The following is a 17,956-nucleotide window of genomic DNA, read 5'->3' on the forward strand; positions in this document are numbered from 1 at the left end:
ATTTCAAAAAGGTTGGCGAGCTGCGTTTAAAAATTCAGAAATTTTTAAACGCATCTTTGGTTCTTTTTTTCATCAGAGGGTTCTCTAACAACTCTGCGTAATTAATAGTTATTTTGGAGACGTTCCCTTTGGAGGGAATCTGTTAGCGTGGGACGAGCAGGTGAAAAAGAAGCAACCTTAAGAATAATTATTTCACTCAATCGTGTTCCGATGGCCTTCAACTGGAGGTGTGAAGAGTGAGCAATGCTCAAAAAATCCACGAATTTAAATCCATTATCCCTGTCATTTTTTTTCCCTTTTTGATTTTACAAATGCACATTTGCTGATGCCTCATCTCCCTTTATGTATTATAGAAACACCACAGAAATCATTTTCGTTTACTCTATCGACCAGTTTTTATATTCAACTTTAACCCTAAATCTATTTATTAATGAAATGTTGATAAACAAGTTTTGAAGTATACTACTCACAAAAAACTTAATATTAGTCGAACAGTTTTGTTGTTGTTGTTGTTGTTTACAGATAACTTGTGTCAACTGGCGCATATCTGTATGTGCAGATTGCAACAAAGTCTATTTATCCTTTTCACTGCCACAGCTAATTAAGTCGCCGTACTTTAACACTCGCTCATGTACTGCTGCAACCCCAAACTCAAAACCTGACTTAGTTTAAATGGAAAAATAAATCTCATCGTAAGCAGTTTAATTATCGTATTTTTTTTTTAGTCAGTCCCACAACTTGCACGAACTCGACCGAGATCGCAGTGTGGTCTTCCTACTTAAACGTATATTGTGGTAAAAATATATTATCAGTATTCAAGAACACTTTTGTCTGAAGTTGGACCCGAATGTCGTTCTTTGTTCACTTGGGAAGCCCTCGCGGATGTGCAGGTCATCCCCAACCGAATCGTTTATTTTCTGATAAAAACAGGACGACGAATACGCATTGAAAAATCAATTTCGGAAGTTATCAGATCCCAGCATCTGGCAATTGAACTTTTGGTGGCCGATCTGGTGAATACTGATGATTGAAAAATATATCAAACATTTTTCAAAGATTTCTTGGTGTATTAATATAATTTTTTTTAAATTTTATAATTTGAAAATCTTTCCAAATTTTTATTTGTGATATAATTATAGAAAGAAGTTCTTTTTGTTATGTCCAAGCTGAATCACTAGAAGAATTAATTTCTTGGGTTCAAAACAAAAAATGAGCGAAAAGAAAGTAATTTTTAACAAGAGTAAAAATGCCCATCTACTACGACTTTTGTAATAAACACCCGACATGATTGCTCGATGCTCTCGAATTATGCATTATTCATTCCAGGAGTGTATCGAAATTCCACTTACCTGCCGGTCTTGGTGATGATCATCTCGGTGCCGAGTTCGTGAAACTTGTCCCACAATTCCTTGTTTTCCAGATGACATTCGACCTTCAACAGTTCGTCGCAGTTGCACTGAGGCTTGATGGCGGCAGCGGCGCTATTCGAGTTCTTCGCCGTCACTGCAGTCACGGGAGAATCCTCCCTGCTGCTGCTGCTGCTGCTGTCCGGGAGCTCGGCATCGGTGGCGGCGGCGGCAGCAGCAGCAGCGGAGGTCACGGAAGACTTGGCTGTGCCACTGACGGGAGCTGTTCGTGCGAGCCAAGAGGAATTGTCGTCGTTCGAAGCGGCGTCCTCGGCGCCTTGGGTGGACGAGGGCGACTCCGGAGGATTGGGACCGTCCCACAGCGGAGATAGTCCGGAACAGAAACTGCATTGGTCCGGAGTGCTGCGCTCCTCTGACACCGCGGGAGACGAGCGCTCCGATCCGGCCAAGAGACTGGAGGTCACGCTGCGGGTCATTCCGCCTGGACTTGCATCTCCCCACGCTTCACGGGACTCTGCAAATAAAGAGACAGTAAGTGAAATACTCGACCTGTTAAGGGTGGGCACCGAAAACGCCCTCAAGATGCTCACCCTCGATAGACAAGCTTAAATAATGCAAGAAATGAAACGAAAACACTTTTGAAACTGTTTCTCCGATTTGGTTCGCCCTCTTTTTTCGCTACGCCCAAGTGAAATGATTCTGGCAACCACAGTCGCATTCTTTATCTAAGAGTATTGAGAGAGAGAGAGAGAGAGAAGAAGAAATGCTCGTAAGATGGACATCGCTTGGAATGAGTGGAATCACTGTGTTTGTTCCAGCATAAGCAATGAGACTCACTTGAATCCCCATCAGATGAGTGCTGCCATCTATCTGCCATGTGTTTATAGAAGTATTGGACAGTTGCTATGACGACCGAACAAACATGTCACCAAGAACTTACTGGGTTCATTTATGTTCTTTTAATGTGTTCCGTGTTTTGACCTCGATGTTATGTCTCGTCCAACTTTCGACCTTCCGCAAGCGGTCATTCAATATCTAAATAATTCATTCCGAGCTGTCTGCAAATGCCATGCAAACATCACGAATCTGCGATACTCGCTTCGATTCTGTCCATCACACCAGCTGGAAAGGTCCTCATATAAGCGGAACTATGTTTGAATTCCGCACCAAACTCCCAGTTTCAATCCCCTCCCAGACATTCAGCGAAAGAATTTTTGGTTTAATAATAAATAATAATAATAATAATAATAATAATAATAATATTCAACAACCTTCATCCACGACGTCTTCTGAACAAATGCAATGAAAAGCTACAAGACATGTCGCACCTATCTCTAAGCATTTGATTTCCGGCACAAACAAATGTGAACCACAAAATGAACTCCACTTTTGAGGTTTGCAATTGGATTTCTTCTTCGAAGCCAAGCGATGAGAATCGTCGCATTTTGTCTTCAAATAGATGCTTTTAAGTGGTCCAAAATGCTTTTATTTTCCCAGTGTGTCAACGCTGTTCTTCAAATGCGCATAATTCGCAGTTCATTGCGCTTCTCATGTGACAAATCTTGCTGGTCAACAATCCAACAGATCTGGAATAACCACGTTTTCCTGGATGCCTCTCCAAACCTGACCTCAGGAGTTATGACCTCTGCCCACAGCGACTCCGTAGTGCAGTCAATGAGATGGTCAAAGCCTTTCCTGTCCTACGAACTCAGCTTGGAAATAACGGTGAAGATGGATGAGTTACCAAGTCTTACATCGAGGGTAGAGCGTTTACAAGCCTTCCTCACTGACTTGGCTGCTTGTTGGAATGTAAATAGCAACCAATTTGTCAAAAACGTTTACACAAATTCAAAATCAGAGTGACTGATTTTATCCTAGCAATGAAAAACTAACCGTCTTCATAGATGAGAAAAATATTCTGATATCCCAGATTAATGGTACTCGCCTCACTCCGATTTTTCACAATTCATTTAAGTCCTCGCCTATAGATTACGTAGCGAATATTCCTCAGCATTGACTTATTCAAATTCCTCAACTTTAGTATATTTAAATACGTTCTTTCTTTATGTAAATTACGTTGTAAGCAACTAGGACTAAGAAGATAGTGCATTACTTACGTGTGTTAATTGTGTATGTTCTGCTGGCTCGTTCGCCTGCTTTGGAAGGGAAACCGGCATTTCTGGGAGGACAACATCCTGCCATCTACGAGCAAGAACCATCTTGAATAGCCAGTGGATAGAGCACTTACTTTACAACCAAACGGCTGCGCTGTTCGATGGTTGAGACTCATATTTATTACAGGCCACTTCAGGCCTTTAATAAATATTGCAGGGATCTCACAGTGGGCAATGAAATTCATTTCCCACCCAAAGACATTCAAAAACACTGGAATTCGTAATATGTCTGCACGGTACCCTGTTGGTTGGACAGTGGGGAAGCTATCAGGTAGGCCAAAAGGCCAAAACAACAGAATGTTGCCACAGCTCTTCCAAACAGTTCCCCTCTCTATGATTTTATTTATTTTTTTAAAAATAAAAGTACAGTTTAATTTGGGAGAATCTGAAGCTTTAGTTGAACAACTGGACAAAGAAGGATAGAATAACTCAGCAAAGAGAAACTAATCCGCTAAGAAACCAAAAAGTATCTGAAAGCGATCCAGTGTTTCTGTGTCTGGAATGATGATAGCCAACTCTTTTCAATGAGATGAACGTAATTTGGTGTTGACGTAGAAGTGAAGGCGTTTATTTCTTTCCATTTACATGGAAGGTCTCCTTTCTGTTCAACACTGACTTTTCCCTTTATTTTTTTCAACTTCCAGTAACTGATGATTACAACCAAACCTTTCCGAAGATTAATTTTTCTCTGCAAGATCAACAGAAAAAAAAATTCACTTTTGCACGCCTTTCATAAAAACATATTTCGTAAAGAAATACAAAAAACGAATTACTCAATGATGCTGCTCTCTTAGTTGTCCTTTTGTGGCTGTTGTAACTCTTAAAACGGATGGCACCTGTTTAAAAACAAACAGAGAAAGGCTTTCGACATGTCTGAAACTGTATTACATCAGTGAGTCCAACAACACAAATAAAAGATGATAACATACTGTCAAAGATCTTATTGGCGCTTCGATTTATTTAAACCTCTCGTTTCTTTAAATTAGCAAAAGATGAAAAGAAAGATCTTTACTGGATTCAGAAGGGCCGGCTTATGACTTTTGGAGAAAAAATGATTTGGTGAGAACTAAAAGAACACAAACCAGACTGCTACTTCTGTTGAATCGTTGTATTGACTTATTTGTAAAAAATACAAAAAAAAATATTGTACTCGAACTGAATCGGGAACATCGCTCAGATGAAAATCAATCTCATTACATATTCCCGCACCTGCTCATCCATCAATGCAAGATATTTCGGTATGTACAGACGGACACTGACTCGTTTGCTTCCGGTGTGGAGAGGAAGTCCGTCATCAGATAAAAGTACTTGTGAAAGTAGTAAACCAACCTCTTTCTTTGGACAGTCCTGTTAGCGATTTGAATCTATCTAAACAATAATCTAGACTGCTGGGATCTTGTCTTAAGCAGTGATACTTCTTAGCCCCAGAAATAGCTACTTTTTCGAGATAAAAATAAAATTCCTAGCTTCATATTTTGAAACACCACAATCAAACATAACTTATTACCACCTTGAAGTGGATGGTCTGTTTTAAAAAATAAATAAAGTTCATCAGCCGAAAGAATGGCTCTTGTTTGGGGACTTTTCCAGAACAAGCTTGAATAAAGCAGATTTTGTTGCAGAATGGTAACGAGAACTAACTCTTCTATATTTCTTACACACGCAACATGCACACCAAAGAGACAGGAATTTTGTCCAAGTTGATAGAAATACGGCATAAGGACTGCTCGTGGAATATTTGTGGTGATTGCCGTAATTGCAAGTTAGTAATTTTTATCGGATCTTTTCATTGATCAAGAACAATGGTGTCACGCCCTCAGTCCACAAAGATAGCGTTCTATTATAGAACAGTGACTTTTAGAAGAGTGATTATAGAACAGCGGAAAAAAGAGGGGACTCAAAAAGTTCAAGAATGGACGGCAGTTTGAGTAATTGGTTCATCAGATAGCAAATGCATTTCAGTCCGATGCGGTCAATACTCCTCGAGACATCCAAAGAGAGACACTGGTGTTTGCACGAATGTAAAAGTGGCTCTTGATCGAACTATAATGATTGCGGCCAACAGATGGCACTTTGCATGTTATGGGTAATTAGCTAGAGCGCAGCGATTGACATTTGGTCACTTAGTGGCTGAATTCAAGAACCACAACTAGTGCTTTCTAAATAGGGTCGGACGTTAAAGGCAACGACAGCTCACGTGCACATTCAGTCTATCTAGAGAAGAGAAGAGAAGAGATGGGTCAGCCAAAGCCAACATGGACTGCTTTGTATCTGTGTTGCTTTTGCTCTATTTATATACAAAAGTATGAAACAGAAATCGGAGCAGAAAGAAAGCGGTAAGGAGTGACCATTACTTGGCGAGAACTAAATCCGTTCAGTGGACTTAAAAGCTACGTGATGAGCGCAATGCTGAGTGTGCATTGGTTGCAGTGATGGATGAATTGCTGACTCGTCAGTTAGCTTGGGTTCGAGAGTAATTTATTGCTTAAAATGTCATCCATCTGCTACTAGCATCCATTAGGCTCGTGTTCATGGGGGGAGGTATTCGATACCTTCCCCCACTTCGTTCTCATTAACGTTATCCAACAGAGGGCGCTTTAAAAGCCGTGGATAATTAGTTAACGGGGGGGAGGGATGGACACGCTACATTTCCACGCACCAAAGTCGCATGTTTAGATTGTCAAAGCGAGTCGGCTTGATAGCATCTTCAATCCCTGCAGTAAGACGTTGCTAAATCAGAAAGCGCTTCTGGGGGTGGAGTGGGGAGGGGGGGTGAGCAACATGGCAGGTGCCGAACACACCGAGTAGTCACATGACAAATGAATGAGGAATGTCCGCCATTAGAGAGGATCACAAAGCGCACGTGAGCAAGCGAGATCTTTGGCAACGTCGCCCTGCCTGGGTCTCATATTTTGTTTTCTGGACCGAAAGTAATTAAGTTGTAGGCAGAGTGAGCTTGGAATGCGCGGGTTTAGTCATTTCTAGTCGGGCACACATTCAAACGGCCTCCCGTGACCTGTCTTGGGTGTCACATGCCACTTGGCCTTCCTCCACGGACAGAGCAATTAGAGAAACAAGTGGAAACGTCTCCTGTCACGCGACTAATAGCTGTCTTCCCTCCCGTTAGTGATGACCTGCAGCAACCTCCAGTATCTTTCATTAGCGTAATTGTGAATGATTTTCGTATGTCTTTCTCTCTCTCGCATATATCGATACTTTTTAAAATCCTAAATGACTAATTAAAGATAGGGACAAACAGATTGTGCTTACTGAGCGTTGCATGGTGTGAGAAGTGTGCAGAGACACGTTCCATCTTACACCAAGAATAGTCGCATCTTAAGGTGTCCACATATAAGCACGTCCTTCTTTTCTCTGCGAATTCAAGTTGCATCTGTGTCCATGACGTCATGTCTTCAGCTCAATTATCCGAGCAGGCAACCGGTTACGGCAACAGACGAACCTCCCCTCACTGAAACAAGGGAAGTCGTAATGACTCGCTCGGTGCGGTGTCAGGACACCACTCAACCTCTGTGGCAAGTACATCTTCCTCCCTCCTTCATGCTGAACTTCTAGGCGTCTCTGCGATATCCCAGACATTTCGTCCCCTAACCTTACGCTGCGAATCTTTGCTAACAGAACTTGTTTATGTCCGCTCTTTGACCCATTAAAACTCCTCTCGCAAAATAAGCGTACGGTGCAAGTTGGGTCAGAAACACTTCTGTCCACGAACTCTGGTCGTGCTGGAAATAACCGACGCAGTCAGAGATCGTTTTAATACTGGGACGAATGGCATTCGCGTGCACACAATTTTAATTTAATTGATGGAATGTAAAACGAGTTGTTATGTGGTCGGATGGTTCCTGGTTTCGTACTCGTTGCAAGAGACCCCGCAGACGTTTGATTTTCAAAACCGGAATATTTAACTCGACAAACGACCTGCAGTAAATTATTCTGGAGCGGGAAATGGCTGATTAATTCAGTTTTAATAAACAATTTAGCATATTTCTAAATTCTTTAAATTCCGCTGAATTCTCCAACTGCTCAGCTACATTCAGAAGAACGTAATTGGACGTTTGGATAAGGTCATAACTTATTTTTCTGGACTAATTAATAATTTCGTGTCAATTATCTGTTCCAACTGTATGCCATTCATTTCTACAACTTCTCACATCATCCCAGTTAAAACCAAACGCCATTCTCGCAAAGTGTGTGTACGAACATTTTTCAACCATCAACTAACGTATAATATATAACGCATAATCAGTCTGGCTACTTTATTGTCAAACTAATATCGTTCCCTTTGCATTAGTTTTAAAATTATTAACGAATGCAGGCGGGAAAATATCTTCATTGGAATGGTTGAAAAACACACTCCCGTATTCGCCTCTTTCTGTCACAGGTGATAAATAAACAAAAAAAAAATCACGAACGCCTTAATCGCCACCAGAGGGCTTGTCCAGAGGCTTCACAGAGAAACCTAGGTTACGCATTTCGGGGGCCATCAAGCAACGATTTGTTCCGCCCCGCTGAGTTCGAAGCCAATTTATTTCGTCCTCCTTACCGCAAGAGGGAAGAAGCGATTCTTTGTTTTCTGGGGGGGGGTGTCAACAAACAAGGTGGAACGCTGGCTCTGAGCAAACATCCAATGAGAGTCGGATTGCATGAGCCTCGTGATTGACGGGTTCCGCGTTGTGGTCATTCAAAACGCAGGACAGATGAGAGAGGACTCAGTCATTGCAATGTCAAGACTACGATGATAATTATTTCTTCCCCCAGCACTGCCTGCCCCTTATGTAAATGTTTTCTGGGGGTTCGTCTAGTAATTTTGTCGGTCTTTTTGTCCCTTCCATCCAATCCGTCTTCATTACGTTCAAATGGGTCTAGAAGGCCAAAGGGAGGAGTTGGGGACTATATATTACCTGTAGATTGTCTCGTGCACTTACAGATCCCTGCTTCCTCAGTGGGGGGAATACACTGACCAGGTAGTAATCTCCTATTTTTTTTTTTTGTGTTATTTCCTAATAATGGTTTTAAATGGCAGTTCTCCCCCCCCCCTTCCAATTAGTTATCTTCTTCGGTCACTAGGTGTCGCTATCTATCCAGTCTCCGCGCATTGATATCTGTTCTTCCGTCTGGGTTTGCTCTGACAAAAGATTCCCTAAATGACTAAATAAAGGCAAATAAGTGCTTGGGATTTTGATAGTCTGGTTTGATTTGAAAAACAGCCTTTTTAAACCAAAGAATGCAATGTGAATGGTGAAGAAATCTAAAACATTCTTCATGGATTAAAAGCTCTTTAAAAGAAAGGGGGGGGATGATGACATGTATTAAGCCCTATATAGAATAATGAACAGACACTAGATGGCGCCACCATTTGAGATATAAGTCACGAACGATATATGAACATTGTTGCTACTTTACTGAAGAGGAATTAGAAGGAAGATGGTGATGTTGCTGATTCTGTCGTTGTAATAGGAGACCAGAGGAGGGATTGGACTCCACTGAATCTCATTCTACAAGAAACCGATTACGACACACTATCACATAAGCCTACCCTTCTGGTTCTCAAGGCTTCTTTTCAACGAAAATGAAGTACTCGAGAGAGAGAGAGAGAGAGAGAGAGAGAAGCTGTTTGTTAGTTGGGCCAAGCAATGCATCGATGATAGAGTAGTCATTCCAGGTAGTGTTTCTTCTTTCCCATGCCTTGCTACTCCCTTGTGCTAAACCACCCATCTCACTCGCAGAAGGTGATGATGTTTCGGCCGTCAAACCACCCGCTCCCCGTCCCTAGACTGTCCCTCCCCCTTCCTAATTAATTCTTTCGCTAATGCAAGATGCTGAGAAAAATTAATTGTCTCTCGGTGACCTTGAAGTGCGCACAAGTATCGTGCGTCTTATCACATCTCCCGCAATCAGATTCAACCCAGCGAGCGAAGAAAGCATTCATTAATCACCGAAAAACCTCCTCTGCCGTAAGTTGACACTGTCAAACCTCGCGCTCTTTTCCTGGATTAATTCACCGATAAGCTTACAAATTACCCGGGAGAAGAGCGATCGAAAAATGATAAATCTCGGCACATCATTACGGTCGACCTGGTCCGATGGGTGCCGATAAAGGTAGTGATGACCTCCAGCACCGTCCGCAGGTAGGGTGGCCAACCCCCTCTGTAGGCAAGAACAACGCAGGTGGACGTCGGTCGAAGAAAGGTCAGTCCTTGCCACTTTGGGTTCGCTGCATTTGCTGGACATGTGAATCGAGTCCGTACGAGCAGCCACGTCTTCAACCATCCTGTCTGTTGTTAGTTGCAAGTGTCTTCGGTCTCTCTGCTTGAGTAGTTTTTCCCTTCCTTCGTTGTTATCTTGTATGTAAAAAGACCTACTGCATTTACCCTGTTATAGTAGCCTCTATTAGCTTCCCATTTCTTGGTTCTGGAGACTCGCTATACCTAATGTAAGTTACTGTACATGGAGATGAGTCCGTTTTTTTTTTTTTTTTAGATGGTTCAATCCATGCATATTACCTTTTTACGCCGTTTTTTAAAAATTTATTTTAATTTTCTTAAAATAATGATGTATATTAATTATTTTATTTTATTTTTAATATCGCTACATCTATAATATGAATCACTGCGTATGTGGACAGGAGTCAAGAGAAAAGCAATCAGTTGGTATTCAACCTCAAGAGTGGAGTCCTTGGGAACATGCTTCATGGAAAAGGTTGTTCGCAGAACCAAAGTAGTGGAAGAGGAGCAGCATGTTTGGTGAGTCAGCAATTTAACTGTAAAAGAATGTTGAAGAATAACTGAGCTGTCACTGTAAGGTATAACAGAAATGGGAGACATCGGAAGCCAGATATGCTGAAACCGCATCCATGATTTCTGGTGAGTCACCAGAGCAGCATTCTGGTGCAGGGTGGATGCGTCATCTGTGTAGAGTTAGTAGCTGGACAGACGAAAAGTAACGACTCGAGCGAATAAGGATGCCGAGTTTTTTGAAAGCTGAGGATGATTTCACTTAAAGGGGAAGAAATGGTGAGAAAAAATAAAGGAAAACTTGTGCTTTGAAAGTATTAAATAGTTATTATGAATGAGATGGAGATTAGTATTTAGAGCAATGATAGCAGATCTCGAAGTCTGAGCACTGCAAGATTTGTTATATCAGTAGAATGATGGAGAGTGCTATCGCCAGCAAAACGGTTGGAAATCAGAGGGAGGAGATTTTATGCACACGAGAAAGAGGACGGGTGATATAACAGATCTTTGTGCATCAAGGAAAACCGGAAGAGAGAAAACACCTTCCGCCATTACACTCAGGGAACCTCCCGAGAGGAAACTGGCAATTCAACCTAACATCAATTTGCAGAGAAGTCCTTGCTGCCAAACTCTGAGAAATGCCTCCGGAAATGTCGGGTGCAAGTTTCTTCCAACCTTTCGATGGCACGTGTCCAAAGGTGGGTGATGTAGACCAGCGCTTCCCAAACTGTGATCCCTGGCCCCCTTGGGGGTCGTAGGTTTTGTTAAGGGGGGCCGTGAAATAATGAAAACAAATTTAAAATGTTTTAAGACTAAGTAGTTTTTTTTATCTTAAAAGAAACGTATTTAATTTTTATTATTTCTTTTTTGTTATTTTTTTATATTTTAATGGAAAAAAAATCGCACATTGGGGCGGGTTCATAAATTTTGCTTCCTGCGTATTTCGGCGCTTAATGAATATTAGTAAATGTATGGTTATTCATATAAGTTTCATTTCAAAGCAGAAATCTAAGAATTGCAGTTTCAAATATTTCACCTGATACTGACTTTCTGTGTAGCAGTATTGAAACACATCAATCGCATTAAATTAGTATTATACTTCTTTTATGTTTTTAATTCTTTCTTTATTACTAATCGTTTTACGTTTCATGTGCTTGTACTGCAAATGTACAATAGCAATAAATCTATCTTTATAAAAATATGAGATAATGTGCCATGTCAAATGTGCATGTAAGATGCTAAAAATGTAATATTTGCATTTGATTTTTGCAATATTCGCTGTGTATGTTTTGTATTGAATATAAATACAATAAATATTATAATAATATATCTCTCTATTACGATTTTTTTTTCCGATGGGGGCCGTGAAATATTTTAATTTTTCCAAAGGGGCTCTGACATCCAGAAGTTTGGGAAGCACTGATGTAGACAAGGAGATTTACTACAGATCTTGATTGGCAGAATCATCCCGGTATCACTAATTAGTTGATAGTTTTCCAGGTTGTTCACCTTTTCATTACCTTAAACAAAACCAATGTAGGCACAATAGGTCTTTTTTTTTTTTTTTGACTAAGGCTTCGTTCCATTGTGTGGGTGGATGCCAGTTGAGTATAATATATCGTAAAGATAGCAAAGGATACACACCAGTAAACGAGTACATCATTTGAGCACGATTAGTCGGATACCATTAGGACCTGAAGGTTTTTTTTTTATTTTTTATTTTTTATTTTTTATTTATTTTTTATTTTTTGGTATTCAGATTGAGCAATGTTCTTCTGATGTCTTTCCGGCGGAAGCCTACAGAAGCATGCTACGCAATGCTTCGCGTTTTTCGACAATTCTTTGATGCAAAAACTTAAATGTTATATATTTATAAATACTTGGGCACAGTTTCAGGTGTGAATTAGTTACACTCAATGGAATTCGAGTGCTTCGAGGAAATGGGAAGAGTCTCAAGACCATCAAATCTTAATATAGCACGTCACTAGCTGATATAAGAACGATGTAACTCGTTGGACATGGTTACTTATAATATATATCGCTGGAACAACGTTTTTGTTTTATATTTATACCAGCTGAAAGAGAAGGAGAAGGTAGAAGCATTTCCTATACACAAAGTCTACATAATTTTACCTGTTAAAGGAGCTTTAAAACAAATAATTCTGAGCAGTTCGATTCGATATGGATTCGTGCTTAGTCTCGACAGAGGTTTCTGAATTGCCCAACAGGGAACCAGTATGAATACATATTTACAACCTTTGTAGTGGGACTGACATAAAAAAAAATATAAATATAAATAAATAACTAACAGACACCTTCATAGATGTAAACAGAAAACCTTCGCGCATCCCTAAACGGTAGATTCAATCACCCTAGAGTGTTAGTTAAGCTCATCCGAATTATAAAGAAATTCCGCTAGGACTCAAAAGTCCGAAATTCAAATCAAACGAAGATTTACTTTTATTTCATTATTATTAAACTGACTAATAGTTCTTGGCACGTTCATTCAAATAGGAAGTCAATGGAGTGGTGAATCTGATTGCTGCTTTGTTTTACTTGCATGTCTGCAGACCAATAGAGTGACTGCGAGGTGCATTGTTCCGGCCTCTTCTCATCGTCACTTCAATCCAGCAGAACATCTTTGCGACAAAATATCTACTATCGAAACTAAACCACCCCTTCTTCTAATTTGAGCGTAGCAGAAAAATGAATGAATGAAAAATAAATTTAAAAAAAGCGAGCCAACTAAGAACACTGAAGGGCCCCATTACGTTGAACTGTAAAAATATTTTACACGTGTTAGCACTGCAAAGTTTCAGTAAGCAGGCCTGCCTCGTGGGACCCAATCATTGAAAATTTGCTGCTCGCATGTTCTAGATGTGTTCCAGAAGACACTCTTATGGCTTGGGGGAACTGCAGCTACCCAGATACAAATTCCATTTTACGATGGAATTTGTATTCCATTGTGAAATGGCAAAATAATCGTTACGCTCTTGAACGGTAAAGATCTGCTTCTTAGTGGATTGAAGTTTCTCCCCCAACCAAATGCTCTACATAAGAAGTGCACAAACGCGAACAGCACAACATAATTTGTGGCATTAATTAGTTTGTTATTTTTGTTGTTGCTGTTTCTTCTAAGTGTGAGCCCTCTTGAAGCGAGGGAGTCCCTAAACGGAATCGTCGTAGCTGTTATGAAATCTGCCTTTTCAAAGAAACCTCCTCCATAGAAGGGAGGGAGGGAGGGAGAGGTTCTTTGAACCGATGAACGAGTCGCTGGGATAGACAGAGCGAGAAAAAAGAAGACAAATGCGTGAAAAAAAAAATCTGTTTGAAGGAGGCTGACTGATCGTTACACACAAAGAAACAAAACTGTGTACACAAACCCTTTAAAATATGACCTATGGATTCCTGGGACACACACACACACACACACACACACACACACATGCACACTGGAATGTAAAGAAATTGCTCGGCCTTAAAGAAGAAACGTGATGGTCTTAGATGGAAGAAGTTTGGCGCAGAATTTTAAAGGAACAGAACAGCGCGAGGAGTCCTTAAATGCAGCCACTTCAGCTATGCTATCCTGTTGCAATGACAACAAAAAGTGCGGATAATCCGATTATCCGATCTTATCCTTAGGAGATTTCTAATTCATCCGCACATTTGAACTGATTAGAGAAGTATGAAATTTAAGGGATGAGCCCAATGAAGAAAAAAAAAAAAAAAAGTTGTATAAAATGTTTCTTATATGATATGCAAATATTCAAACAAACTGGGTTCGATTCTAAACGTGTTTTTTTTTTTTTTTCGGTAATTTCCAGACTTAGTCGATATTTAGCGTAGGCAAGTGCGATTTTTCTTTTTTCTTTTTTTTTTCACGGAAAAAATTCAGGTTTTTAATTTCAAAGTTCCGCCAAATTTGACAGCATGACGCTCACAAATGGATAAATAAATATTTGGATTGCAGCATCGCCTCTTATCTAGCACTCTGTGGGAATGCACTCCACTTCGGCGATGCAGAGAAGATAAAGACTGCCTTTCTACCGATTGCGAAAAACTTAGGGCGAAAAGAATGCCGATTACTCTCTTTCGGCGATGAAAAGACGTAAAACAATTTATTTATTCGAATAATTTGAGCTTCGTCATGTCACGCTTCGTAGCAGGAAAAATCTCGTCTGAAATTCCGGGAATATTCTTCAAGACTTTTTCATCTGCAAGTAGGTTAGCTGATCTCATGTGAGGAGGTTCTGATTGCAAAACAAACAAACGAATAAAACAATGAAAACGGCACACTAAAATTCGTTATTGGCCGTCTGTCACGGTGTTACATTTTAAACTTCGGCAGTTAGAAGAGAATCGAACTGAGAATCAAGAAATTTATTTTTGCTGCTTTCAAAGGCACAATTTATCGGTTAGCGATATTCGCAAATACGGTGATTAAGCTTGGGACTGGAAGTCATTATTTCACTATTAATTTATTTCGGTTATTGTAAATATATAATAATTTATTATATATTTATAGCAATTTAAAAGTATTACAAGTTTCCATTATTTGAAACTAACAAACAAAACATAATAAACGTTTAAAATGAATAAACGAAGGATGTTTGGCGCATTTCATAACGCACCTATTTGCGCGAAGAAAGCATAAAGCTGGTCTTATTCAAATAAACAAAGCAAACAAGAGCTTCGATGTCTTTCGAAACCATTTTCGACATGTTACGGTGTGAAGAACATAAAGGTTGTAGTGAAATCCGGCACATCGTTACGACGATTTAATAACCTTAGTAATGTTTCATTTGTATTAAAAGTGTAAACACAGTTCTGCTCGACACATCCGATTTAGCAGGCAAGATCTAGTTGATAGTTTTCTGATTGGATATTAGTAAAGTATGACATGAGTTTGTCCTCTCAGCCTCAAAGACAATCACAGATGAAGCATAGGATGTTCTGTAGCGCATTTAGAAGCTGTAGAATGATTTGACAAATGTATTGACGCCAGGCGCGTGTTTTTCTGCGAGTAGAATTATGAAGTCTGTAAGGGGAGTGCATGGAATTACTGTCACGCACAAGAGATGGATATAAATAGACGAATGTTTCTTTTCAGAGCCTCTTATCAATAGCTTAGGTAGAACAGAAGGAAAGAAGGGTTTTTGCAATGCCCATAAGACTGACTTTTATGCATCGAATCCAGTTCCATTTATTTTTAAATAAAGAAGCACGATTTGTATTTCACGTGGGTCGCTATTGCTAATCCACATAATGATCCAGAGCATGAAATAGCGAATAATTCTCAAACCAGTTGCCCTCATTATTTGGATTTAAATCTAATCAGCTATGGGATGTCATTGTATACACAGCAAAAGCCATTTCAGTGCGCTTTCTTTCTTTTTTTTTTTTTTTTTTTTGAAAAATATTCAAGAGATCGCCTAGTTTGGGGTCCGCTAATAAGAGGATGGACCACTCAAAAACAACAGAAGGAACAGTGTTTGAATACAAGAAGCCTTCCTGGAATATTCTTCGCCGTGCCTTCCAGAAACTCTGCCAACAGCGCTTGGCTGTCTTATGTCGCATCTGTTACCACGAACACTTCCGTTCGGGGGTGCCGTGAGGGATGATCAACGCAGTGGGTGGCGGACGAAACAATGAGGGTATCTGAAGGTGCCCCACTCGCGCGAAACCTCCTCTAAATTCGATTTCCTACGGACACCCACGAGACGCACGCATCTCTTGAGACTGACCACAAACGAACGAATCGTCCTCTCCCTTTTTGGTTACGGAGAGGGCAACGGGGGGTAACTGAAGCTGCTCCATGAATCTGTAGTGAACGCTAAAAGGCAGGAAAATGATTTCGGAGACTACTTCGTGCGAATATTGACAAAGATCTGCGTGCATGGCCACAACTCGTCTGATTTGAGTATCGGATGGGTTGTGTTCGCGCGGTGGTTCCGCTTGTGAGGCGGGACGGGACCGCAGCTGAACATTGCCTAGAAACAGCTCGAAGTAATGCTTCGAGTTCGTTAGCAAATGCCAGCTGACACTCGCTTTCTTGCATTGCCCCTAAGGAGAAGACGTCAACGAGCGAAAAGACATTTAAAAGTGGGATTAAACTCGCGAGGAGAGCACACCTTCAGCAAGTTTTACTTCCTCTCCATCTAACTGATTCCAGTGTCGACTCGTTTGACAAGCAAAACAGAAAACAAACACAGAAAAAAAAAGTGAATTAAACTTACCGAAGGGTGTTTGTTCCGGGTTCCGTCGGCTCCGTGCCATGATGGCGGCTATCGAAAAGTCTGTGGCGCGATGACTTACTGTAGGCTTTGTGACGACGGAGTCCGTAGCGGCAAGCGACTGGAGGCCAGCCATGGTCTCACGTTCCCGGAAGATGAGCATCAGTGTCCGACCTCCGCCGTAGGTGTGACGGCGAAGGAAAAAGTTCAAGAAAGGGTGGAATGGAAACGAGCACGGCGATTCTACGATCACCCGAATCGGACGTTCGGGAGAGTCTCTCAACCTGTCTCCGCGAACAGGTCAAGTGCCAACCGAAGACCGAAGACGAATCGTACTTCCATTTTTCAGACGCTTTCTCTGCTCACATCACTTGCATGATTGGGGGAGGGGGCGGCTGAGGAGGGGTTCGTCCGCACCTTCCTAAAATTCCTTTCCACTCTGCCGACACCTTTGCGAGTTCTTCAGTGGCTCTTCTGCCGGCACAAAGGAAGGGATTGCGTACGGCATTGACGGCTGACTCAGCGGTCGCTGCAAGATGTCAAAATGCTCGAGCGCTGCAAGTTCATCGCATCCAATGACAGGCGTCACCGCCGGGGATGATCGGGGGTTGAATAGCGGGCCTCTCTCTCTCTCTTTCTCTCTTAGCGACACCAGCCTGCGAACGGCACTCGCGACCGAGGTTTCTGTTATGAGTCGCCTGCTCTCCACCAACGTTTTCCTAGGTGGCGCTGTGTTACCGGACTCTTTGCCAGGGGTTGATTCACTGTGGGAGGCGGGGACTGGGCGGTCGCCATGACGAAACCGGAGGCGGGATCGCCAAGGAGGCTGACAGTGCCTGTCGAAGAGCGAATCACAGACTAGAAGGAGATTATAAGACGCGCGAGCGAAGGTTTAGGAAGAAGCGTTTATAGGAAACTCCTCAGTCATGTGGTCACCTCTCGCTAATGGCATCTGATAGCACGTGGCAGACGTCGGCGCTCAAGAAGTGCAACGCTGGTCTAGTTTAGACGGGCAACGTCTTTCACTGTTTATCAGAACTCGGACAGTTATTCAGTATCAGCAGGGATCCCAAGGAGGGGGGGGGGGATTTCATCCTCTTTCTCCTCTGTTTAAAGGAGGATCCGTGTGTTCTTCTTCTTCTTCTTTAGGACCTCTTAAAGGTGCATCGAAGCAGCTGATTGAGATTCTGCCGTAGTGAAGAATCTGTCCGAATTGCACGAAATGACAGAACGGATGAAAAGTATAAGAAAAAAAAAAAAACATTGATTTCAATATGGAATTTGTGTCTGAAAAGCAAATAAAATAATTTCTGATTTTGATATAACCAAAAGTATGAAAAACACCTTAGATAATACTCCTCTGAAGTGAAAAAAAAAAAAAAAAAGCTGCAAAGAAGGGTTTCGTATGAACTAATTTCATTAATCTCTCA

At 41.2% G+C, this 17,956-nt stretch overlaps 1 protein-coding gene across 1 annotated transcript in view; it reads right to left on the bottom strand.

Moving 5' to 3' along the window:
- Positions 1-17,139, bottom strand: part of LOC150103641 (uncharacterized) — a 78,435-nt gene extending 61,296 nt beyond the window's left edge. The window contains exons 1-2 of the mRNA XM_090398503.1: positions 16,530-17,139; positions 1,350-1,881 (exon numbers count right to left, since the gene is read on the bottom strand). Coding sequence (XP_090254629.1) covers positions 1,350-1,881; positions 16,530-16,689 — 692 coding nt within the window. The 5' untranslated portion in view covers positions 16,690-17,139. The remainder of the gene's footprint in view (positions 1-1,349; positions 1,882-16,529) is intronic.
- Positions 17,140-17,956: the final 817 nt, after the last annotated feature.

Source organism: Typopeltis vanoorti, chromosome 9 (assembly GCF_054136105.1).
Source record: "Typopeltis vanoorti isolate ZY-2024b chromosome 9, IOZ_Tvanoo_1.0, whole genome shotgun sequence".
Classification (NCBI taxonomy): domain Eukaryota; kingdom Metazoa; phylum Arthropoda; class Arachnida; order Uropygi; family Thelyphonidae; genus Typopeltis; species Typopeltis vanoorti.